The sequence below is a fragment of the Ornithodoros turicata genome, unplaced genomic scaffold (assembly GCF_037126465.1).
Source record: "Ornithodoros turicata isolate Travis unplaced genomic scaffold, ASM3712646v1 ctg00001066.1, whole genome shotgun sequence".
Lineage (NCBI taxonomy): Eukaryota > Metazoa > Arthropoda > Arachnida > Ixodida > Argasidae > Ornithodoros > Ornithodoros turicata.
In genome coordinates, this window is record NW_026999456.1 from 58,857 (window position 1) to 83,280 (window position 24,424).

The window sequence follows — 24,424 nt, forward strand, 5'->3', positions numbered from 1 at the left end:
CGCACCAAGCTTGTGTTCTGGCTGAATTGCTTAGGACAGAGATCGCACTTGTATGGCCTTTCCCCCATGTGTGTACGCTTGTGAACCCACAGCTTTGTGCTCCCGCCGAATTCTGCGGGACAAAGATCGCACTTATACGGCTTCTCGCCCGTGACGCACCAAGCTTGTGTTCTGGCTGAATTGCTTAGGACAGAGATCGCACTTGTTGGCCTTTCCCCCATGTGTGTACGCTTGTGAACCCACAGCTTTGTGCTCCCTCCAAATTCTGCGGGACAAAGATCACACTTATACGGCTTCTCGCCTGTGACGCGCCAGGCTCATGTTCTGGCTGAATTGCTTAGGGCAGAGATCGCACTTGTATGACCTTTCCCCCATGTGTGTATGCTTGTGAACCCACAGCTTTCTGCTCTCTGCGAATTCTGCGGGACAAAGATCGCAGTTGTACGGCTTCTCGCCTGTGACGCACCAAGCTTGTGTTCTGGCTGAATTGCTTAGGACAGAGATCGCACTTGTATGACCTTTCCCCCATGTGTGTACACTTGTGAACACACAGCTTTGTCCTCTCTCCGAATTCTACGGGGCAAAAATCGCACTTATACGGCTTCTCGCCTGTGACGCACCAGGCTTGTGTTCTGGCTGAATTGCTTAGGACAGAGATCGCATTTGTATGGCTTTCACGAAAGGGGGTAAGCTTGTGAACCCACAGCTTTGTGCTCTCTCCGAATTCTGCTGGCAAAGATCGCACTTATACGCTGCGAAAGGCACTACAACAGAATGTGTTCAAACTTACTTTTAGTGTGTACATTTATTTAGTTTGGTCGTGACACAAAAGGGAATTCTCGGGATTTTGGTATCAAGTTGGTATATGTAAGTGGTTGGAAATCATTTTTTTATTTTTTTACGTCGATTTCTTTGTTCACTTCACAAACAGACGAGACGTACGGCGTAAAACAATGGAAGCCTGAAGAGAAGCACAATGGTAGATAGCTGGGCTAGTTTGATGACTATCCCTGGTCTGATTAACGAAGTGCCAAAGGAGTATGAAGAAGAGATGTAAAACAAGCACAAGCGCTTGTGTTTCCCTTACCTCTCGTGTTCATGTTCCTTCCGCGCTTCAGTAGTCAACGATAAAGAAGATACGCATTCATCACGAGGGGAAGAAAAAGAGGGAAGGGAGCAATATAAGAGCATGTTGCTCAAGGAAATGAACGTTCTCTGCAGCTCAGAGCCTGTGAGAGGATGTCTTTTTCATGTCTGTTTGTCTCCCCGGCACTGGGTTTCGTGACACTTCAAGGCATCACCACCAAATCCAGCTCCAATCCAACTATTTTTGAACCTCAGTTTGTTCATGCATGCAAGTTTTGAAACATTCCACCAGAAAAAAAAGCAGAAATAAAATGGGATATGATATACACCGCATCTGCATAGCCTTTTCTCCCTGCGCATCATCATGTGTTCATGAAGGACATACAACAGCACAGAAGTGACACTTAATTGGACGGATTCTTTCGCCTGTGCATGGCATCTGTACTTCCACAGTTTCAAATCTCAAGTGTCTTGTGGAGACATGTGAAGCCACAGGTTCCTGCTCTGGCTGAACTAGCTCATGCTCAGCCAGCAGCTGTTTGGTTCGCTTGCTCGTGCCTGCTGGTCCTGTGAATGATCCCTGAATAACAGAAGTGGCATTTGTACGGCTTCACACCCATGTACCTGCATGCAGCTGTAACGCTGCAGGTTTGGCACTACCTCAAGTTTGCAGAACAGGGAATGCTCCTGTATGGCTTCGAGACTGTCTGTCTTGTGGCTCTGTAGGTGTCTGCTCTGGCTGAACTCTGCAGGACAGACGTGGTACTTTTATGGCTTCTCGCCCTTGTATGCCCGCTTGTGCTGCCGTAGGTTCCTGCTCAGGCTGAAATTACCAGGGCAGACATCACACATGTATAGCATCTCGCCCGTGTGTGTCCGCTTACGCTGCCGTAGGTTCCTCCTCGGGCTGAGCGCAGCACGGCGGGCACTGCACTTGTATGACTTCGAACTCATGTGTGTCCGCTTGTGCTGCTGCAGGCTCCTCTCACTGAACTCCGCTGGGCAAGCACCCCACTTGTATTGTTTCTCGACGGTGTGTGCTCGCTTGTGACGCTGGAGCTGTCCTTTCTGGCTGAACTCCGCCAAGCAGGCATCGCACTTGTACGGCTTCTCGCCCGTGTGTGTCCGCTTGTGCTGCTGCAAGTTACCTCTCTGACCGAATTCTGCAGGGCAAAGATTGCACTTGTATGTTTTCTCGCCCGTGTGTGTCAGTTTGTGAACCGACAGGCTCCTGTTCTGGCTGAACTCAGCAGGACAGAGATCGCACTTGTACGGTTTCTCGCCCCTGTGTGTCCGCTTGTGACGCTGTAGGTGCCCGCTCTGGCTGAATTTTGCTGGGCAGACATCGCACTTGTATGGTTTCTCGCCCGTGTGTGTCCGCTTGTGCTGCTGTAGGTTCCCTCTCTCACTGAACTTCGCTGGGCAGGCATCGCACTCGTATGGTTTCTCGCCGGTGTGTGTCCGCTTGTGACGCTGGAGATGCTCATTATGGCTGAACTTCGCTGGGCAGGCATCGCACTTGTATGGCTTCTTGCCCGTGTGTGTCAGCTTGTGCTGCTGTAAGTTCCCTCTCTGACCGAACTCCGCAGCAGAAACACTGCACTTTGATATTTTCTTGCCTGTGTGCATCAGTTTGTGATACGACAGGCTCTTGCTCTGGCTGAACCCAGCAGGACAGAGATCGCACTTGTACGGTTTCTCGCCCCTGTGTGTCCGCTTGTGACGCTGTAGGTGCCCGCTCTGGCTGAACTTTGCTGGGCAGACATCGCACTTGTATGGTTTCTCGCCCGTGTGTGTCCGCTTGTGCTGCTGCAGGTTCCCTCTCTCACTGAACGCCGCTGGGCAGACATCGCACTTGTATGGTTTCTGGCTGGTGTGTGTCCTCTTGTGACGCTGGAGATGTTCGTTATGGCTGAACTTCGCTGGGCAGGCATCGCACTGGTTTGGCTTCTCGCCCGTGTGCGTCAGTTTGTGATCTGACAGGCTCTTACTCTTGCTGAACCCAGCAGGACAGAGATCGCACTTATATGGTTTCTGGCCTTTGTGTGTCTGCTTGTGACGCTGTAGGTGCCCGCTCTGGCTGAACTTCGCTTGGCAGACATCGCACTTGTATGGCTTCTCGCCCGTGTGTGTCCGCTTGTGCTGCTGTAGGTTCCCTCTCTCACTGAACGCCGCTGGGCAGGCATCGCACTTGTATGGTTTCTCGCCGGTGTGTGTCCGCTTGTGACGCTGGAGATGTTCGTTATGGCTGAACTTCGCTGGGCAGGCATCGCACTTGTATGGCTTCTTGCTCGTGTGTGTCCACTTGTGCTTCTGAAAGCTCCTTCTCCGACCGAACTCCGCAGGGCAAACATTGAACTTCTGTGTTTTCTCGCCCATGTGTGTCAGTTTGTGATCCAACAGGCTCTTGCTCTGGCTGAACTCAGCGGGACAGAGATCGCACTTATTCGGTTTCTCACCCCTGTGTGTCCGCTTGTGACGCTGTAGGTGCCAGGTCCGGCTGAACTCTGCCGGGCAGGCATCACACTTGTATAGTTTTTCGCGAGTGTGTGCTCGCTTGCGAAGCCGCCGGTGCACAATACGGCTGAACTTCGCAGGGCAGGTATCATTCTTGTACAACTGCTGGTTCATGTGCGTTTGCATGTGACACCGCAGACTCCTCCTCTGGTGGAACTGTGCAGGACAGTGGTCGGACTTGCATGACTCCTCGTCAGTACGCTTTGACACGTGACTCGTGTCACTGCCAGACGGCAAGAATGCAGAGGGACAGATGTCGTACCTAAAACCCTCCTCTCCCATCTGATCCCCTGATGGAGTAGCTGGACACTTTTCAGACTCATTGTGACACTGTGCAAGCACGTGACGTCTCCGGCTGTCTTTCGACGTGCACGCAAGTGCACATGGCTTGCTCTGGTCTCGAGGTTGCTCCATGGGAGGACTGTCCATAGGGACTGGTGAAGTGCTGTCGAACTGCGCTTCAACGGTTATTGTGCTGATATTGAACTGTGCCTCTGAAGAAGTGCAACCAGAAGATGCTTGATCACAAGTGCCTCTGGGCTGGTCGTTAATGTGGAGCAAACCAGTGCTTCCTCTTGCTCCTGTAATTTCGGAAATTGGAGATTAGGTGGGCATACCAGCACAGGCGCACCTCTGATGGCACGGCCTTTGCCCTCAGGCTGTTCGTGTTTGACTCAGCAAATTATCTCCCTTGCACACTATTGAGGTCCTAGGTTTAAAGCGACTGCCCCCTCCTCTCCTCCAGGTATTTGCTGTGAGGCAAAGTGTCGTACTTTCAGGCAGAAGGCCCAGAGCTCGATACGGGACAGTGAGAGCCTTTTGTTTCCTTCCTTTCTTCGTTCCTAACCGGGGGCGCTCTTGACCGCATAGCACGCAGTATGCCAATCATCATCGCAGATGATATTGCTCTGTCTCCGGATCAGCTAAGAAAGGGGGTGCGCACCGTTTTATGTATCAACATTCCTCCCAATCGGAAGATAAAACAATACGGTTCTGAAGGTTGGTTGGCCTAGAATGATTTTGCCAGCGAAGAGCGCCACCTATTAGTGCCCGAAAATCCGGGCCCTATTGATGAGGAACTTGCGAAAATCACTGCAGTGTCTGAAGAAAAAGAAAAGGTGGAATCCCTTTAAATGGAACCTCAAGGAACCTGGAAAATATGTTCCGTTTATCGGAAGGTCCATTTACTAAATTACCGTATTTACCCGAATGTTAGTCGACACCCCCTCTTCGAAATTCATGAAAATGAAAAAAAAAAAAACTTTTGTGGTAACAAAAACGTCAAAGATGTATTCATCGGGAAAGAGTATCGCACATTGCTTCAATGACGCCGCGTAGAAACGACGCATTTTAACCATGGGAGAGAAAGGAAGAAGGAACTTTCGTTTTGACTGCTTTTATTGCTGTCGTTCGTCACACGTTCAAATCCCTTTCACCCCTTTCCCTCTCTCTCCCCCATTCCATGTGAGGAAGCGAACGCGCGTGACAAGCGCATCGGCCGCAGAGCAACGTGGTTGCGCAGACCACGATTATAAGTCGACCCCCTACTTTCGATCGTCGATTTTGGAAAAAGGGGGTCGACTTACATTCGAGCAAATACGGTATTTAAGCCATGCTCCTTGTTTTCACAAGCCACTGGCATCTGTACTCAGTGTTGTGTAATTTTTAGCAGGGACATGTAACGGTAATGGTAACGGAAACAGGAACAGTATATGTATTACTGATATTGGAGATAGTAACGATAACGGAAATGGAAACGCGTACCACTGTCCTCCATTACCGCAAACAGAAACGGAAAGGAAAATTATCGTCCGGTATTGAATTCAGGTAATGGCTAATACTGTTGTGCGACGACATTTCAGTGACTTTTCATTTTATTTTTATTACTTCATTCCGTGTAATGCCCTAAATGTTGCACGACAGCAATGAACTTCTGGACCAAACCAAACCTGGAACCACATACTGGATGTCGAGGGTGCATCATTCATGACATTACCTACCTATGATGAATCAAGACATGAGACTTACACAACAGGCTCCACGCACTGCACTCTACTCTACCATAGCACTTGGATGACAGCATATGAGTTTTATATTTATTTACTTTTACTTTCTGCGTTTCGCCGTGGCCACGGCAGTATTGTTTGCTACTGAGAGCAACTGCCAGTGAATGCGACACTGGATAAACTTTACGCCCATCTTGGGTTGCTGGACTCAGAATGACAGAAGACCGACTGAAGACATGTTCTTGCACTTCTTTAGAAACCTTGCAAGATGTGCGCATCTGAACAGCATAAAATTACTTGTGCAGTGTGTACGCGTGGCATACCGAAGCAGCACTGGGGGAAAACAGTGGCATAGAGCTGGCATAGAGCTGACATAGAGCTGACATATAGCTGACATAGAGCTGACAGAAAGCTGACAGAGAGCTGACAGAGATCGTCCTCCCGCAGCTCTGCAACAGCCGTTCCATTACCAGGAACAGTAACGGAAACGAAATAAAAAGCTGGTATCAGAAACGGATAACGGAAACGAAAATTACTTAACTTGAGTTCAATTACCAATGGTTTTAATGGTCATTGAAGAACACCCATATGACAGCCTGGGTATAAGTACCCTTGAGCACTTTGTACTTACCCTCTGATGCTGACAGACAGCTGTGTCCCATCTGGTCCTTCTCTGCCAAGAGTGCAACATTGTAAGGCTCCGTCTTCACTTGTACAATTTGATGTTCATTCGAAGAGTTCTCTTGATGTTCCTCTTTAATGTGACACATCCCAAGTGTTGCTCCTGAAGCAAAACAAAACAGGAGAGAATAAGCCACATCACTAGGCTTCAAGTCATGTGACGGCCACCCCCATAGCCTTTCTGAACCCAGTTTTAGGGCATCACTCTGGAGAAGGAATGCACCGAAGCATGTTTAGTAAAATTTTGTCTAGTGCTGTACTTTTCAATACAGTAGCACCAGAAGGTGTGGAGTGTGTTTGTTATGGCTAAACATTGTGGGAGCACATGAAGGGAGACACACTCTGCACCATGGATTATTTTGCACTTAATTTCTCTGGTTGCATCTACTGTTCCTTATCTTCTCAGTCACAAACATTATGTGCAGTTGTTTATGCGGCCAAAGTCTGCGACAGTTGTAGTAATACGAAATTGTATAAAGGATCTCCAAGTCTATTTCGTCCAGTTTGAGAATCTTCCATACTAGAGAACACATGCTGGAAAACTGATACAAAACGAACAAAAAACTGAAAAGCATTTCCGTTGCATGCCACTTTTTGTCCATATCGTGCCATTCAATTTGGTGTTGGCCGAATCCCCTCAAGCATTTTCGGTTTACCTTCTGATGTTGGGTCGCATCTGTGTCCCATTGGTTCCTGTCCTTCCAAAAGCACAACATTGTAAGCCTCTGTTTTCACTTCTATGTTTGGATCTTCCTGTGAAGATTCCTCCCGAGGTTCTTCTTTAATGTCACACATACCAACTGTTGCTCCTGAAAACAAAAAAGGAGAGAAGTAAGCCACACTGCATGGATTCTAGTCATGTGACGGCCACCTCGGTACCTGTTCTGAACCCAGTGTATAAAATATGCTCTTCAGCGATGAGGAAATTGGGTATGTTAAGGAGGGGTCTGAACAAAACCCCTGTTCAGCATAAGACTCATAAATCAATTGCCAGGCCAAGTCTCGCGTATGGGTGATGTCTGGGACTCATATAGGATGATCCATGTGGGAAAAAATTGGGACTATTCAATACCGTGCGTTGAGGTTTATACAGGCGTGATTCACGAATCATTTCAATTGGGGTTGATGAGAAAACGGAAGAACGAAAAAATATGCGGTCAACGACTCTCGTGCGGTAGTTAAGCTTGCCATCATCAAAAAATCAGGATGCATACCAAACTGCAGTGTTCAAATTCCCTCAATCAAATTCCCTGAGAAAAACAAAAGGAAACTTGGTGCCTGCTCCAACGTTTTGATACAGATACATTTTTTAAGTATTAGTGAGGCTTTTTTAGTTTTCTGCCTCAGAGTTTGTCGTACTGGCGATCTGCCAGTCACGGTCACGTTGCTGCGGTATTGCCTCTCAACCACCAGTCGGCGCTCGATCGCGATTCGCCGCGCATCATCACGGCACTACTCTGCGGTTTTCCCTGACTTCAGCTGTTTTTTGGCCAAATTCCCTGACAATTCCCTGTTTTCCAGGTTGGTAGACACCCTGAAAAATACTATTGTCGAATTTCAATTGCAATAACTTGAAATTTGCCTAGCCAACAGAACATTTGTTTACGGATAGACAGAACACTGCAAAAAACAAAAGGAAAGGGAAAGGAAAAGGCAAGGAATGAAATCGCAATAATAATCTGATCAGTGTTAACAAAAGCAACCAAAGCAGCAGCTCCCCTTTCCTTGTATTTTTAAATGCTCGTCCTATCATGTGGGCAGGGGCATGTCCTCCTCTCATCGCATCTTGGCGGCCGATTTTGTGCACTCCCCATAGCATTAGAGACTGCGCCTTCCCGTGTATTAGACTAAGTTCGCCATGGGCTTCCTTATTCTGTAAAAAGAAACGTTAGGTTGTCTAGGCTTGCAACTGAAATTCGACAAAAGTATTTTTAGTACATTTTCCTTGTACTCTAGAAGATTGCAATAGTGTATAACACGTACACGATTTACCAGTCTTTATTAGGGCATTAGAGGGCTGTATGTAACACTGCATCCATGAGATTCATGTTTCATTTGTTGGTTTCTTGGTCTTCCTTTGCTGTTTCTTCTCTTCTACATTGCACGGGTGAGTGTTCTTGGCGTATGCAGGAACTGCAGGTCTCCTCTTGACTTTGCGTTTCACACTGTAGCTATTGTACTTAAAGCCTTACCGTAGTGAATATGCGAGGATTGCATCTCTCCAGTAACAGTATTTATAAATAATAAATAAATTCACTGGCGATTTAGCGGTTAATGCGAGAGAAATACGTTAGCAAAATTAACAGTCTTTTTCTTGGCCATACTTAACTTCCGGGCATCCACTTCCGGTTGCCCACCTCTAGCCATTGCTTCATTTCTGATTTGGCACTCCCAATTACTATATGCAAGTCCATTTAATTAACCTTTAATTCCCCTCGGTTACTTTCAATTCTCCTTTAATTAATTTTGATATCGGCAGCTTAAACGAGGTAATCTTGAATTCCCTTAATTACATTTAAGTTTACTTTCCATAATCACTCTCAATTCCCTTTTAATTACCTTTAACCGCCCTTCGTTAGCTCTGTTAAAACCTCGGGTCACCTACAGTATTCTTCAGTTTCATTTAATCTTATCCCTTAATTACATATATCCTACATTAATTACCTTTAAACGAAACTTTTGGCTTTAATTCCCCCTAATCACCTTCGATCACTCTGACCTGTTACTCCTAATTACTTTTGACTACCTCAATTTCAAATAGTTTGCCTCCATATATATATTTACCCCCTTGTATCCGTTTTGCATATCCACTTATTCCACTTTCTCAGTGAGGCTTCACCATCTCACACCCGGACAGACACACATACATACATACAGCTTTTCCCATTTTGACACTCCCAATTCTAACGCATTTAATAAAGAAATAGTCGCGGTACAAGGATTTAAAAATTTTGTCGCCACTTTTGGCCATCAAAGTAGCTGGTTGAGTGAGTGAGGTGGAACGGGAGACAGGAAAATTTGGTATTGGGCCCTTGCTCAGGTTGTTTCAAAAACGAGGTCATGCACCCAAAACTTAGACGTAAGCTGGGACCTGTTTTTAGGACGCTTCGTGCTATGTAACAAATCAATGTGGCCAATGCAACCTACACAGAGAAAGTCTGCATATTTGTCGACGTGACGTTAACTACTAAGAGTTGGCCAATCAGAATTGTGTCTCCAACGGCGATAGCCAACCAGGAACGATTACACTGACTAGAACAGCACAGGTAAGACGGTTCGAACCGATTAATATCGGTTCAAACCAGTATTTTGGTTGCACTGAACCCAAACCAAACCAATAACCTTGAAACAGAACTTGAACCAAACCCAAGAAAATAACGGTTCCGAGCCCCGATTGGAAGCTTAGAAATCACGAGAAACGAAACATCTCTTCCCTAATTAAGGGTTCTTTCAGGTGCTTGCAGACTTAGCGGTGAAACAGTTCCAGTGTGGTAAGCAAAAGACGCTCGCACTTCGCACGCTGGAGACTCAGCGGCTATCACGCAAGGTAGTTTCTCTAGAGGTCACATCATGGCGCCACCAGTTTGTCGCACATTGCATATAACACAAACGCTACCCGACACACCAAACATCACGACTGCTTTTAATCTCTTTTGGCACACAGGATTGCCTCACTGTGATCCCTCCATATATATTGTTCCCCTGACGCTGGGTTTCCTGACATTTCACATGCATCACCACCCAATCCAACCAGTCCAACTCTTTTTCAACCTCAGTCCGTTCATGCGAGTGAGTTTCACAACATCGGACAGAAATAACATGATGTGGGATACAAACTGCGTCTGTACAGCCTTCCCCCTCTGCGCGCGTCGACCATGTGCTTCTTCAGGCCTCCGCACTCAGGACAACAGAATTCATCCTTGGGTGGCCTCTTTCTTGTGTACATGGTCTCCACACTTGTACTGTTGCTATCCCAGGCACCTCGTGGCTACTTGTGAAACCACACAGTCATGTACTGGCTGAACTAGCTCCTGTTCTGTTAGCAGCTTGTTCTATGGCTTGTGTGTGTGTGTGTGTACAGTGGCTGAGCTCTGCAGGACAGAGGTTGCAATTGTATGGCTTCACGCCCATAAAAGCCCCCTCGCAAAGGGGCAGATTTGTGATCTGCCTGAAGTTTGCGGAACATATAGAATGCTCCTGTATGGCTTGTCACTCGACGCTGTGGCTGATTTTTGCCGGATGAGGTCGCGCTTCTATGGCTGCTCACCCATGTGTGTCCGCTTGTGATGCTTAAGGTACCTGGTCTGGCTGAACTCTGCAAGGCAGACATCGCACTTGTACGGCTTCTCACCCGTGTGTGTCTGCTTGTGCTGCTGTAGGCAGTCATTCCGGCTGAACGCTGCAGCACAGGCATTGCACTTGTATGGCTTCTCACCCGTGTGTGTCCGCTTATGAACCTTTAGACGTACACTGTGCCTGAACTCCGCAGGGCAGACATCACACTTGTATGGCTTCTCACTCATATGTGTCCGCTTGTGATGCAGTAGGCCCCGGCTCCAGCTGAACTCTGCAGGACAGAGGTCGCACTTGTATGGCTTCTCGCCCGTGTGTGTCCGCTTGTGTTCCCGTAGATTCCAGAGCCGGTAGAACTCGGCAGGGCAGACATCACACTTGTGTGACTTCTCACCCGTGTGTCTCCGCTTGTGTTCCCGTAGATCCGAGATCCGGCAGAACTCTGCAGGGCAGACATCACACTTGTGTGGCTTCTCGCCCGTGTGCGTCCGCTTGTGATCCCGTAGATCCGACATCCAGCGGAACTCTGCAGTGCAGACATCACACTTGTGTGGCTTCTCGCCCGTGATCCCGTAGATTCGAGACCCGGCAGAACTCTGCAGGGCAGACATCACACTTGTATGGCTTCTGGCTTGTGCGGGTCCTCTTGTGATGCTGCAGGTCTGTGCTCTGGAAGAACTCTGCAGGACAGATATCCCACTTGTATGGTAGAAGCACAAACGAAATACGAAGTGAGAATTTTATAATTTTTTTTCCATAAACAAACCTTGACAACACATAATCATTCGCTCATACAGTGCTGGACTTTGAAACCCACTCTGTCACATTCTTTTCTCCATGCTAGTAGCCAATAGACCCTATGCAAAATGAAAGCGCCACCTGGTGCCGAGCTCCTTCTATTCGCCATTATACGCACGGTCCGGAGAACCGGTTTGTTTTGTATGTGGAGTTAGAGCACTGCACGGGCTTACCCGAAAGCCCGTGCCCGGCCCGTGGGCCGGGCTTTGCGTTTCTTATGCGGGCCTGGGCCGGGCTTGACAACGCCGACCATGGTCGGGCATGTACGCCAACATATTTGGCGAGATTGGGAGATCACCTTTTTTTTTTTCATTGAGTGTGATGTATCATGGTATTCTCATCTGAGAACTATCACTTTATTATATGTGATCATGCTTATTTCGTGTAATGGGTCTGGATTTAACACGTGCACTCACACACATTTGGAGACGTTTGGGGGTGGCTGGCGGGCGCGCTGAGCAAGTTCGGCACGAGGGTCAGTTAGGTTAGGTGTTCTGACATATTTCATTCGCGTGAGTGTTCGAGAAGGGGGAATAACACCTCTGTCATGGCAGATAAGGGTTTCACCATTGCTGATCTTCTGGAGCAAAAAAACGCGAGGCTGAACATTCCACCGTTCCTCCGAAACGAAGAGTTCCCTGCAGTACAAGTACAACAAACAAAACAGATTGCCTCCTTACGAATTCATGTTGAGCGCAGGACCCAGCACGTGAAGACATTTCACATTTTTGACAGACCTGTAAACCATGAGCCTTGGGCCAGTATCAAACCAAATGTGGACAGTTGCCGTCATCTTAACCAACTTTCAACGCCCCTTAGTTGAAGACAGGAACTAGTGCACTGTGCAAATGTATGATAATGAGAAATCCATTGCAGAAATGTTTTTATTTTCTTTCGCCTCGTCAGTATATTGAAGCTGCATTTCAAAACTTTCACTGCATTACAAAACACATTTTGACACACTGGGCGTCACTGAGCTTGTTTCCTACTACATTCTGAGCGCCACTGTCTATGGAATGCAAAGACTGCTGTCAAACCATGGGAGCAAGTTAACAAATGACACTGTTATAAACAGCACATCGTGTATGTATAGGAAAAGATCTGTATAGAGTATAACATAAAAATATTGCATCATGTATAATATCACAGTTGACCATTATCATATCGCAGCTTATGATGTGTCATTGCACATTTCCCGATTGCACTTGAGATAAGGGACTAGTGGTGCGTGACTGACTGACAGACAATATACAGCGTGTTTCACCTAAGGTCAGAAATTTTCACAACACAAGCAGGTAGTACTTTTGATGTACGGCCAGTCTGTAACCCAAGTAGCATAAAAGTGGTGCTCGTTTTCTTTTATCGCACTCTTTAAAAATAATTTCATACCACTTTAGGTGAAACACCCTGTATAAGTAGAACTATGTAGACAATGACACTGACATTAAAACAATGTAGATGCATCCGTTTCTGAACACTTACTGCAGTTTTGGGTGCCCTTCCTCATCAATAGCCATGTACGGTATGTTGTCTTTGGCGAACTGCGGCTCGCTATCTTTCAGTGAATAGGGACATCTTATCTCGAGCACTCCGTTTGGTGTATACTCTGTGGGGTCACATACTATAAATCTGTCCGGGGAGGCTCCCAGCCGGGGACAGAATGACCAAGGCGCGTCATCGCATCAGTGTAGGCCTGTGCAGCAACATTTTCGTGTTTGCTGCCATATGCTATAGCTCGTACCTTTGACACATCACTCTGGGCAATCAAATTACTAAGACCCTTTTCAGTCCACTCAATAAAACCTAGCCGGGTGTTTCTCTCCAGAGCCATGGCCGCCTTACTTGTGAGAATAATGCCCTTAAAGTCGGAGAGAAACAATAGACAGGATAGGTCAAGTACAAATCATGCTGCATAGCAATTTGTCAAGGGTTTTTCACGTAGTATCATATGCAAATGAAAATGTTTGCACACCCTTTAATTTTGCAAAATTTTCAAATCGCGAAAATCAAGGACACGCAAAAATAAAAGGTTTGACAGTGTCAGGCAAAGATGACCTTGTCGTGTGTGCATGAGTAGACCCTGAAGCTTTAGGGTTAAACCCGATTTTTCCTTGAATTTGCACCCCGAATCGAGGTTCGCCGGTTTAGGGTTAAACCCACCCGCAAATGGATTTCTACCCGCAAAACTAAGCTAAGCTAGGCACCTCACGGCAATGACATACTAATTTTTCACAAAATACACGGTTGATCTCAATGTCTGATACTCTGGATAGGCTGTACAACGAATCATTTATTCGACAATAGAGCCCGATTTATCCCAAATTCAGTCTGATGGTAATTTTTCCTCCCGAATTTGCACGAATTTTCGACATCAAGTGATTGACCTGAATTTTACCCCCCGAATTTGGAAAAAATAAAACCCGAAAACTTCAGAGTCTGTGCATGAAATATACACATGGTCTCATTAATTTCATACACGCAGAAAAACAATCGAGCAGCCACGCTACCTTGGTACTCTTGGTACCTGGTACTTGTCAAGAAGTGGCGGCAGCTGGAATGGAATGATGCTGTCACAAAACAGGCTCGTACGGGTGGGCACTGCTGGTTCATCCGTTGCAGTTTCCAGTGCAATGTTCATAGATCGCCAAACTTCGCGGTGTGCCGGCCTTCCTGACTGCTAATATGTCGGAGGTGAATCGTATGGGGCTGAACCAAACTTTGTCTCAGTAAATGGCAGCTTGGATCCTTCTTGAAGGGCAAAAGCAAAGAGCTGTCCTTGGCTCCTCAAACGTCCAGCAAGTCTTCTAAAGGCACTCTGCACACTATCTGCACTCTCTTCTTCCCGTCGTGGGTCAAATAGGCGAGAATATGTCAGTGTGTTCTTCCCACCTTCTCGAGGTTTCCACCAGGCAACCTCCTGCACAATTCTCGCTTTCACTGCAGCGGCCGTCGCCAACATTGTGGAAGCTCTGTACATGCAAGTTGAGGGGGAGATTCATCGAAACCATTCATCTTTAGCAGGGACACTACCCGAAAAAGTGCCATGGCATGACTGCAGGCCGCTGCAGCACCTGCAGGGCACTGGCACCGGGTGTCTACCACGGTTCCAGTGCTTGGCTGCAGTACCAGATGGGTCACGGATGGTCGTCCATTTTTGCTTAGGCTTCTGTAGCACATGGCACGCACATGTACCTTGTCGGACCTGTAAGGTAAATACTTCTAGTTTAGACAAGCATCAATATCACATTTCTTGTTTCCATTTATTCGCTGCAAGTACCAACACTGTAAGCCAGTGTACCGAACTCATGTTACAGCCGCATTACGCGTCAGTGCTGGGAAGTTCCAGGTACTCCTGAGTAAGTAAAGACAAATCTAGTGGACAAAATCCTACAGTTCAGGACGAAAATAAGCTTGAGCTTATGCTAACGGAGACAAGCAGATTAACTACGTATCACGACCTCACCCGAATGCGGTGCAGGGACCTAACCAAATGCGTACGTCGTCGTTTTGGTTTACCGGGTAATACAGTACCCCGAGCTCAGGCTTATTTTCATCGAGCTGTACTGCACTCACCAGTTACATGCATTCAGCTCCATTGAAGAACACGCGAGAATATTCGGTCGCACTATGCAATGTTTATGGTTTACGCTTGGGAAGCAAATGCACTCCATACCACTATGCGCTTGAAAGTACGTTACGAGCGTCCTCACCTGATATCCGCTGTGTTCGTCATGACAGTGCCGCAATCGACGTAAGATTCAACAGCGAAGTTGTGCGATTTTTTCAGCTGTCGCAGTGAACTTGATCCTCCAGCATAGTACTCCCTTATTGTGACCTCGGTTATTAAGGGTATCGGAAACAAGTTCTTCGTCCAGTTCTCATCATGAGAAAGGATGAGCCGAGTGTCTGACATGCTGTCATCAACGACAAAAGTGCGATGGGACAACACGAAATGAAACAGACGAAACCATGCACACGATGAGGACAGAGGCGCTAAACAAGCTAGCTTTGACTTGGAATGGGGCTCCGTATAGCATCCCTAGGAGCAGTACGTAAAATGGCGGGTTGCTCCTGTCGATATCGATGGGTCATGCTATTATGCATAAGGTCTATTGGACTGTACAGAGTTACAGACATGTGCCTGGGTAACCCAGTCACCTGTTTGCAAGTCCGCATGGTCCTGTTCGCTGCTAGGGCTGGAAAAGGAATGCACCGAAGCATGTTTAGTAAAATTTTGTCTAGTGCTGTACTTTTCAATGCAGTAGCACCAGAAGATGTGGAGTGTGTTTGTTAGGGCTAAACATTGTGGGAGCACATGAAGGGAGACACACTGTGCACCATGGATTATTTTGCACTTGATTCCTCTGGTTGCATCTACTGTTCCTTATCTTCTCGCTCACAAACATCGTTATGTGCAGTTGTTTATGCGGTCAAAATCTGCAATAGTTGCAGTAGTGTGGAATTGTATAAAGGATCACTAGGTCTATTTTGCCTGGTTTGAGAATCTTCCATACATGCTTGAAAGCTGACATGTAATGAACAGAAAACTGAAAAGCATTTCCGATGCATGCCACTTTTTGTCCATATCGTGCCATTCAATCTGGTGTTGACCAAATCCCCTCGACCATTTTGTATTTACCTTCTGATGTCGGGTCACAGCCCATCTGTTCCTCTTCTGCCAAGACTGGAACATTGTAAGCCTCTGTTTTCACTTCTATGATTGGATCTTCATTTGAAGATTCCTCTCGAGGTTCTTCCTTAATAGGACACGTCCCAGATGTCACTCCTGAATGTAAAACAAAAAGGGGGAGAAGTAAGACAAATTGCAAGGCTTCGAGTCACAACCACCTCCGTACAGTGTGGGGGATTTGAGGAGACAAAACGGATTTACATCAAATCCGAATCAGGTCCCGCTTTAAATTTGATTAAATCAAATCACTTTGAATCCAGATTTATTTTCAGCACACCAAATGAAATCCCTTTTTTAAATGCGGATTTTTCAAACGCATCAGAAATCCGGAAGAGCTAACGTAGCTGAACACCTCTGGAATGGCTTCAGAATCGACTGCAGTTTTCAAAGCTCGGATTTTTACACATAATACTTAATTACTAACAGGAATTCCTAACAACTGCTTAACCAGGAAAGAGAGGCAAAACACATGGAAGACATCTACAGTAGAATCTCGATGATAAGATCACGGATGATACGAATTCTTTTCCGGTCCCGGCCAGAATGCCTTTTCTTCCCATGTATTAGAGTTCGGATGATACGAACGCGTTATCTTCCCTTTACGGATGATACGAATGAGCCGAGGATGCGACAGAGGTCGTTCCCCCGTGATGCGAGAGCGCGCGAGTCATGCTGCTGCGTCTCTCGAAAAGGGAGGGTGCCCAAGCAGCACAATGTACTGAAAGTCGAGTGCAATAGGGGTGGACGGTAAGTGTCTTATCAGTATCCTTTAGTTTCAGGAGTATGCTCAACGCCTTCCACCTACCCGTCCACCCCTACTGCACTCGACTTTCAGTACATTGTGCTGCTTGGGCGATCCTCACCACAAACTCCCTTACATCATGTAGCGCAATGCAAGCAATGACTTTCCTTTTGGTGGTGGTGGTGGAAATAAGATCAAGGGGATTGAACAACACGGAACCTTATCACCTTATCTCTGTTCTGACCTTTTTACCACCCTCGCAACAATAAACCGCAAAGCTGTGTGACATCGCTCTGGCGGAAAACAGCTACCAGAACCTCAGAACACGTGGAGGGAAAATATCGGGACAACTTGTGGCAATATTACGCGTCACCATTCTGCAAGTCGGCTTCACCTAACGCCTGCTTGCTTTAGGAGAAGCTCGCTTTAGACCACTGTCGCATGACTCACGGGTGAAAAGCACATGCTACGTCTTTTGAATCATCTCGCGTATTTGGGCAGCATTTGACAAAAACGGAGACACAAAAGCGTTACAACCGACCTCTTTCATTGACAGTAACAGAAAATGAACAGTCACTGTCTATTTTCTTGCCCCAACTTTTATTTTGGTTTAATTTGTTTGATACGAATTTCTGATGATACAAATTTTTTCCGCGACCCTGTGAGATTCGTATCATCGAGATTCTACTGTATTACAGTGGAGCCGCAAAAAAATGCAACTTGGTCATTATCTATTTCATTATATTGAGATGCAACGATAACATGAAATTTGATAAAGAATCTCCACGTCTATTTTCCGTAACTTTCAGAATCTTCCATTGAACAGAACGTGTGCATGAAAGCTGATACCTGTCTGTCAGAAAACTAAAGTGCATTTCTGTTGTATCCCTCTTTTTGTCACGCTATTAAGTTCGTAGTTGACTAAATGTCCTCGACCATTTTGTATTTACCTTCTGATGTTGAATCACACTTGCGTCCCATTTGGTCCTGTCCAGTCAAGATTGCAACGTTATAAGGCTCCGTTTTGACTTCCACGATTGCATGTTCCTTTGAAGATTCCTCTCGAGGTTCTTCTTTAATGTCACATGTCCCAGCTGTCACTCCTGAAGTAAAAAAAAAAGAGAGAAGTAAGCCACATTGCAAGGCTTCGGGTCACATGACGACCACCTCCGTACCTTTTCTGAACCTAGTTTAACTATATTGCACCTAGAGGTGTGCGCTGTCGCTAATAACGAAAAGTCAGGACTACACCACAGCGAATGGAAGCATGGGAAAGGGTTGTTGGGGGAAAGGATTTGGGTTTCGGAAGGGTGAAGGGGCATACACCCCGTACAGCGCCTATAGAGGGCGTCACAAGCGAATCCCCTAGTGGGAGGAGTGGGTACTTTTCCCAGGGCTCATAGCACACTCTGCGGTGTTGCCTATATGCGGCCTGCTGCATCACATCCACCGTAAGCACATCAATCTTCAGAACACAAAAGCAGTAAGCTATGGGCTGTACGTGGAGCAGTGTGCCATCATCCAGTTTGAGAACGACTACGACTGTAGAGCGCAGAGATGTGGCACGTGTGTAATATTAGAGCACCAGTCATGGCTGTTCTGCATGCCCAATGGTGTTATCGTGAAAGACAATGATGTATGACGTCTACATGTACAGCTGGAGGGTCCATGCTCCCGTGCAAAAATGGACATAGACGGAACATACGAAGTACTTCTCGGATCATTTGACTTAGCACCATCAGCAAAATGGTGATTACACATAACGGTGTTATTTGTTGGGCATCCACGGCGATCTATCTTTACTAAAAGAAACAATGAATGAAGTTTGCATAGCTTCCCGACAGTGTTTAACGTCACTGCAAGTGAACACGTTTCACTGCAACGTTTTTACTGTACGTTTAACTACGCTTCAGTCTTCTCTCCTTTTCACGAGGCTACAAAGGAAACAAAGAAAATTTCGTTCCAGGCGGAGCACTTCATAGGTGAACGCACATTTCACCACACAACAATTGTTCTTCATCTTGTTCTGCACCATACAATGTGCAGCAAACCAGTGATTTCCCCAGAAATTCACTGCTGGGGGGGTGCCTAGCTCTCGGGGGGGGGGGGGGGGGGGGGGGTATGCTTGGTGAAGGTCCCACATACGGAATTTTTCTTAGACACGGAAAAATTCGTGTCACAATGGTGACATACATCCTCACAGCTTTCCCATTTTATTTGTACATGTTATTACGTTCGAACACAGTACATTAGAATATAGATTCATTATGAACGGCACTTCAACATTAAGATGCATAATCGCAGGACCGACAAAGAAAAAAGACTAGCACCTTGTCTCACGAAGCTCAATGAATACCTACCAACCAACGGTGAAAATCGTAGACGAGAGCAGAATACCTCGCTCGATTGATTTGGGCGCAAATGGTTCTTGATGATCCACATTGAGTTTGCGTGCCCGCACGCATTTTTGCTCGTATATGCGCGTAATATATGCATTGAACAGTCACTTTCAAATGATTTTGGACAAGTGCATGGAACGATCATCTGCATGACTGTGGTCCTGCAGCCCAAGTCTGACAGTACAGGATATAGTAATTCCCTGCGCCGGACTCTACCAGAACGTGTTGGTGGCCGAGCCCGTTTTAACGAAAGGGCCGACTGTGTCTCCGGAAATGCTACACCCTGCCGGGGCACGAACAATGTGAAACAGGGGAGAGTCCGCGTTTGAGTCGACTGACCTTCCCGGTGCCTTCCCCCAATCAGCTTCAACGAAATGGACCTTTTTCAGGTGGACGCGCTACGCATGCGCGAGCTGCGCCGCGCCGCCGCCATCATCTTTGGTGGCTCTCGGTGGTCAGAATAGCACGGCCGGGGTGCCCTTGGTTCGCGTATTCCGTGTGAAAAATGCCCGATGCGTTGCCGTTGGTTGCACAAGTGCATGTAGTTCTTAGGTGCCTAATTTTAGCCTTCTTATCTTCAGCTTGATGGGTTGTTTTTGCTCGTCAACCACATAAAAGCCATTCTTGTACCGCTGAAAGGGCACACACCCTGCCCATTTTGTGTACAGAAACCCTAGATGTTTAATGTGCCTGGTATGACTGCTGCCTTGTAAAAGTATACTAGACCTTCATGGACCTCGTTCCACATTTCTTTGCCGTTATCTTAAGGAACATGCGCCGTGTGTAATCCACTTGCCCATAAACAGACTCCTCATGCTAACCCACTTTTTCACGTCCAAAAAGCGGTCCAAGAGCCTGGGTTGTTCACCCTAGCCCGTTCGACAACTTGATAGGTTTTTCTGCTCTAACACATAATGACTAAACATGCCATATATGTTTTTCACCCTTATTCCCCAACACTTTGTCAAATAAAAACTGATGTCAAATAATAAACATTTTTATAAATCAATCAAATAAATCTATGACATTTTTGGATGATTTATTCGCGTCACATGTGGACAAATTTTAGCAATGTATTATTAATGTTTGCATTTAACTGACCATTGTATAGGAGAAAAAATAGCTTTGGTTTATTTACTTTGTGCCGATGTTCAAGTGAATCTAAATTTGGTTCTTCAAACGTACATGTTACCGAAGAAGCCCTTCGAAACCTAGACAATATAAGCCGGGGAGCAGATCTTTGTACTGTCTTTTCTTTTTTTGATAACGTGCATGTATGGAACCCACAGTGCAGACACATCGTCGAAACAAGGTTGAACGAAGGTTTTATATGCCTGGTAATTCAATATCTTTCGTTGTACCATGGCGAAATTTCCTTCTTAGCATCCACAGACTTCGAGTGGCTTTCGCGCACATATGGATATCCCATTCCAGATATGCCACCAGTAATGAGAAGGGTGCCCATAAGAAGCACGGATTATCGGCTGTGCTCAAAATGAGGCCATTTTCTTCAAGATGTGTCCTACTGGTCCGCCGGATTGTTCCGCACTGTTCTATTCAACTGTTCTGTTCGCGAATGACAAATATATGGAAATAACCCGTGGTCTCCCCTCTTCAACTGAAAAAGCAAAGAAAAAAAAAGAAAAAGAAAGCAGGGGACACTGGTTGCCTGCTCCGTACGCTCAAACAGAGTACAACAGAGTCAAAAGTTACAGGAAAATAGGTGCGGACAACACACTGAACTCCCTCTGAACTCCGACTGAACAAAATTATTTCGAGCAAACAGTGTCGATCAACCGGCTTTCAGTCAAAAGGCTTTCGACCAAGCGGAGTTCAATCAGACGTATCCAATCACAAGGTGTTCGACCAAATGTACAGACACCCCGCGGCGCGCACAGTCACGATAGGGAAGCGTGCTCGTCTTCTGCTGTCTCATTGGATGTCACTCTTTGTATCTGTAGAGCGAGAAATGAGGCGACCAGGCTCTACTGAGGTTGATGGGTTTAATGACGGTTAATGGCGATGAACCGAAAACGAAAGCTCGGGTCACGCGCAGTGCTGCGCGTAACCGATGGCGGTGCTGGTGATGATTATGACGCTGCTGCTACAGGGCTCCCCCCCGTGGCGGATGACAAAGCTGGCGAGGAGGGCCGAGGTTGGCGGAAAGGTCGGGCGCCGAGGCCAAGGAGTGCAGCTACATATCCTTTCTGGGATCCCACTCGTTGCTGTGTTCATTTGTGTTTCTTCTAAGTGGTAACATTGCGCAAATTAATTTGGTTTGAATTGTTAGGCTAGATTCCTACTGCAAAGAGTGCTAAACCCCATGGTTTTGAAACTACCGTAACTTCACGCATATAAGCTGCACCGCAGATAAGCCGCAGGACGCGTCTTTAGGGACGTTTTGAAAATTTTCTGGCAGATAAGCCACGGGCGTTACGAGACGACTGATTTGTGCGACAAAGGAGACCATAGAGGAGGCCATAAACCCTGTGGTCCATACTCTGGGGTCGTCATGGTGTACAACGAAGGAGGTCAGCTCTAGAGTTCTACCAAGATCGGATTGTGCCCTTGTTGTGTGTTTTTCATGGCTTCATGGGTCAGTTGTTTTCCAGAAGAAGTGAATCACTGTCACCACTTTCGTTAAAGCTGCTTTGGGGAATGCACCAGGAAGACCAATCTATTCGAATGTGGACCCATCCCTGTTACGCACTGTATGTGCATCGGCAGGGCAGTGCTGTTCCAGAGACACTGTTGGCCCTTTCGTTAAAACCAGCATGTGGGGAAGGTACCAGAAAAAAAGTCATCAGATAGCGCTCGTGGGGAAAAAAATTTTAAAATTATGATATAGTTCAAAACGACGGATAGCTCAGCATAAGTAGAATTTGCACTACCAGCCCCATGAGAATATGAAAAAAAAAAAAAAAAAAGATGCAAAGTTGAGAGTTCTCAAGGACTGTGGAAAATTCCCAGGTTTTCCAAACCTCGAAAAATTGCATTTTCAAATTCTAGGGCATTCGAGTGTTTGAAGGACTAGTGGGAACCATGACAGTGGACGATTTTTTCCCTCCCGAATTCGCTTCAAGTATTTAACTAGAAAAAGTCACACACTATCTATAAAACATTCCCCACCTGAGTGTAAATTTTACACGGACTTTACAATAAGTATCACCTCCTGAAGCATACTCACCACAGTGCTGTTGATGTACCTGACCCTGTTGTGGCAGGCATGCAACATCAGGTGGTTCCGATTTCACTCTCACGTGCTGATCGCGGAACTCCAGAGAGAACTGCATTTTCTTGGAGTTGTGATTCCAAAGGGCCTGGCACGTGATGACTCGAAGTCACAAGAATCTCTTGCCTCTTCTTTAATGCCGAGTGCTGTCCTCATCCCACGTAAATTGGAAAGGGAAAATTGGGTCCTGAAGTGAAACAAATACAGCGACGGTTTTCGTACGCTCACAGAACATGAAGTCCCTGAACAGTGTATTCGTGAAAGCAGCGACTCACCGTTTGTCAGAGGGTCAGCTACGTTCAGACAGAAGAGGTGCCGGTGAGAAGTTCCCGACGAAATATTGCGTGGACTTCTTTTCCTTCCGAAGAAACATGATACACGTATTTAACTACTTCCCAGATTCAAGATGTAACATTTGGAAGGCGTAAAGTGTGATGAACAAGGTTAACATTTTCCCCCTTTCCAACACTTACACACCAGGAAGCCATGGGCAGTTTTGTGCAGTATACAACATCTGCTTAGCTGGCAGGCAATTTTATAACAACGGTTATGTAAATAGAATTCTCAATGTGCGTGTGTGTGCATGAAGACTCGCTTAATTAATTTATATATTCGCAGTGTATGACAAAGTACCATCCAAGTAGGAAGAGCACATACAGGGTATCCAAGAAAATGTCTAATTGAATTACAATTTTAAAAAACTACGCCACCTAGAAATCACACGGTCAACGGAATTTGTTCTTACTAGCTTTTTGCCACCTGCTGAAGTGATTGTCACCTCAATTAGGTTTTATTATGCAAATTATTACGAATGGAAATAAAAAATTTGTCACTTAAAGATCTGTCTTTTACCCCACCAATGTGAAGCACTTGCCAAATTTGCTCAAGTTCCTGATAAATGACGGGGACGTATAGCCTCTGCCGGATAGACCCAATTGTTTATGCAGGGAAGTCCGTCGGACTGTCCATGATATGAGGAATGCTAAACTAATTTAATCTAACAACCACGACACTGCATGAAGGAAGCCGACTTGCGGAACGGTGACACCAACAAAAGAATGCCAGCCGATGCATTATGCTTCATCATTATGCATCAAGTTAGGCGCCCATTTGGCAAAAGCGAGCATATAGTTGTTAAGACCCACACAACATTTCATTACTCATCCAAGATGAATTATGCGGGCTAATGTTATACGCCGAGGTCTAACTTACTATTTTCCGTAGATTAGTCCCGTTTTTCTCACTCGAGCATGTGGCCTGTGTCTTGCTCCTCCAGGTCCTGTTCTGGGTTCTTCTCCAGCTTGTCTGCGCCCTCTCTCTGTTGTCGATTCTTCTCAAAATTGTTTTGTTGTCCTGTACAATGCTGGTGCACTAAGAGAGCACGGAACAAATGGTGTTTTCAAAATAACGAAGATCCCAATAGCCCCTTAACTGACGGAGTACCTCATTTCAAATGGCTCGAAGTGAAAAGTAAACACCGGAAGCTATTTTGCCACTACTAGAACCGCGCTGTGCCGAGCATGTTTGTTTACGTGTTTGTTTGCCGCCATGTAGGAAAGGAGGAGGAGGAAAGAATGGTGCCGATGTCCTTGCGTGGCGCTAACTGTAAGAAAGAATAATGATAGGTCCAAGAATAATAAAATTACTCTGTATGGCGGTAAAAAAAGGGATGAAATATAATAATAGCCTGTGAACGATAAAATTGCTGTCTTTATAACTTATTTTGAAGAATTTAATTTTCGATAACATTAAAATCGCGTTAATTTTTATGCACGCAACAAAACAAAAACGTCTTGATCACCTAAGTTATTTTAATTTAATTGGTTCTTGGACGTTGGATGCAGCTAAAAGTCAAGCTTGGGTTCTTTAATATGTGTGCTATAAATAAAGATCTTATTAACCTGGAACAATGTTTCTATATTTTACGGCATTCAGAGCTCGGACGGCATTATACAGTTAGCGCCATCCAACACCGTCGGC

General features: G+C 46.1%; 1 protein-coding gene across 3 annotated transcripts; it reads right to left on the reverse strand.

The window, feature by feature from the left end:
• Positions 1–777: 777 nt before the first annotated feature.
• On the reverse strand, positions 778–23,672 carry LOC135376251 (zinc finger protein 271-like). 3 transcript variants are annotated; one of them, XM_064608855.1, is made up of 8 exons: positions 23,657–23,672; positions 22,720–22,802; positions 22,400–22,595; positions 17,764–17,916; positions 16,021–16,167; positions 6,947–7,099; positions 6,241–6,393; positions 778–4,184 (listed from the first exon to the last, which is right to left on the reverse strand). In XM_064608855.1, exons 3-8 carry the CDS (start codon positions 22,503–22,505, stop codon positions 1,855–1,857), a joined length of 3,042 nt encoding a protein of 1,013 aa, XP_064464925.1. In that variant the 5' UTR covers positions 22,506–22,595; positions 22,720–22,802; positions 23,657–23,672; the 3' UTR covers positions 778–1,854. The 3 variants fall into 3 exon arrangements, with proteins under 3 accessions (XP_064464925.1, XP_064464924.1, XP_064464923.1); XM_064608854.1 differs by having other exon boundaries at positions 22,400–22,631; XM_064608853.1 differs by lacking the exons at positions 22,400–22,595; positions 22,720–22,802; positions 23,657–23,672 and adding an exon at positions 10,558–11,263 and having other exon boundaries at positions 17,764–17,876.
• Between the last annotated feature and the right edge of the window lie 752 nt (positions 23,673–24,424).

Excerpts from the sequence above, each read along its gene's own strand:
- LOC135376251 (XM_064608853.1), bottom strand. The coding sequence starts at position 16,074 with ATGTTCCAGTCTTGGCAGAAGAGGAACAGATGGGCTGTGACCCGACAT. Across the intron at positions 11,264-16,020 it reads CTGTGACCCGACATCAGAAG|AGTTCTTCCAGAGCACAGAC; the intron begins GTAAATACAAAA and ends TCTGTCCTGCAG. Across the intron at positions 6,394-6,946 it reads ATGCGACCCAACATCAGAAG|GAGCAACACTTGGGATGTGT; the intron begins GTAAACCGAAAA and ends GTTTTGCTTCAG.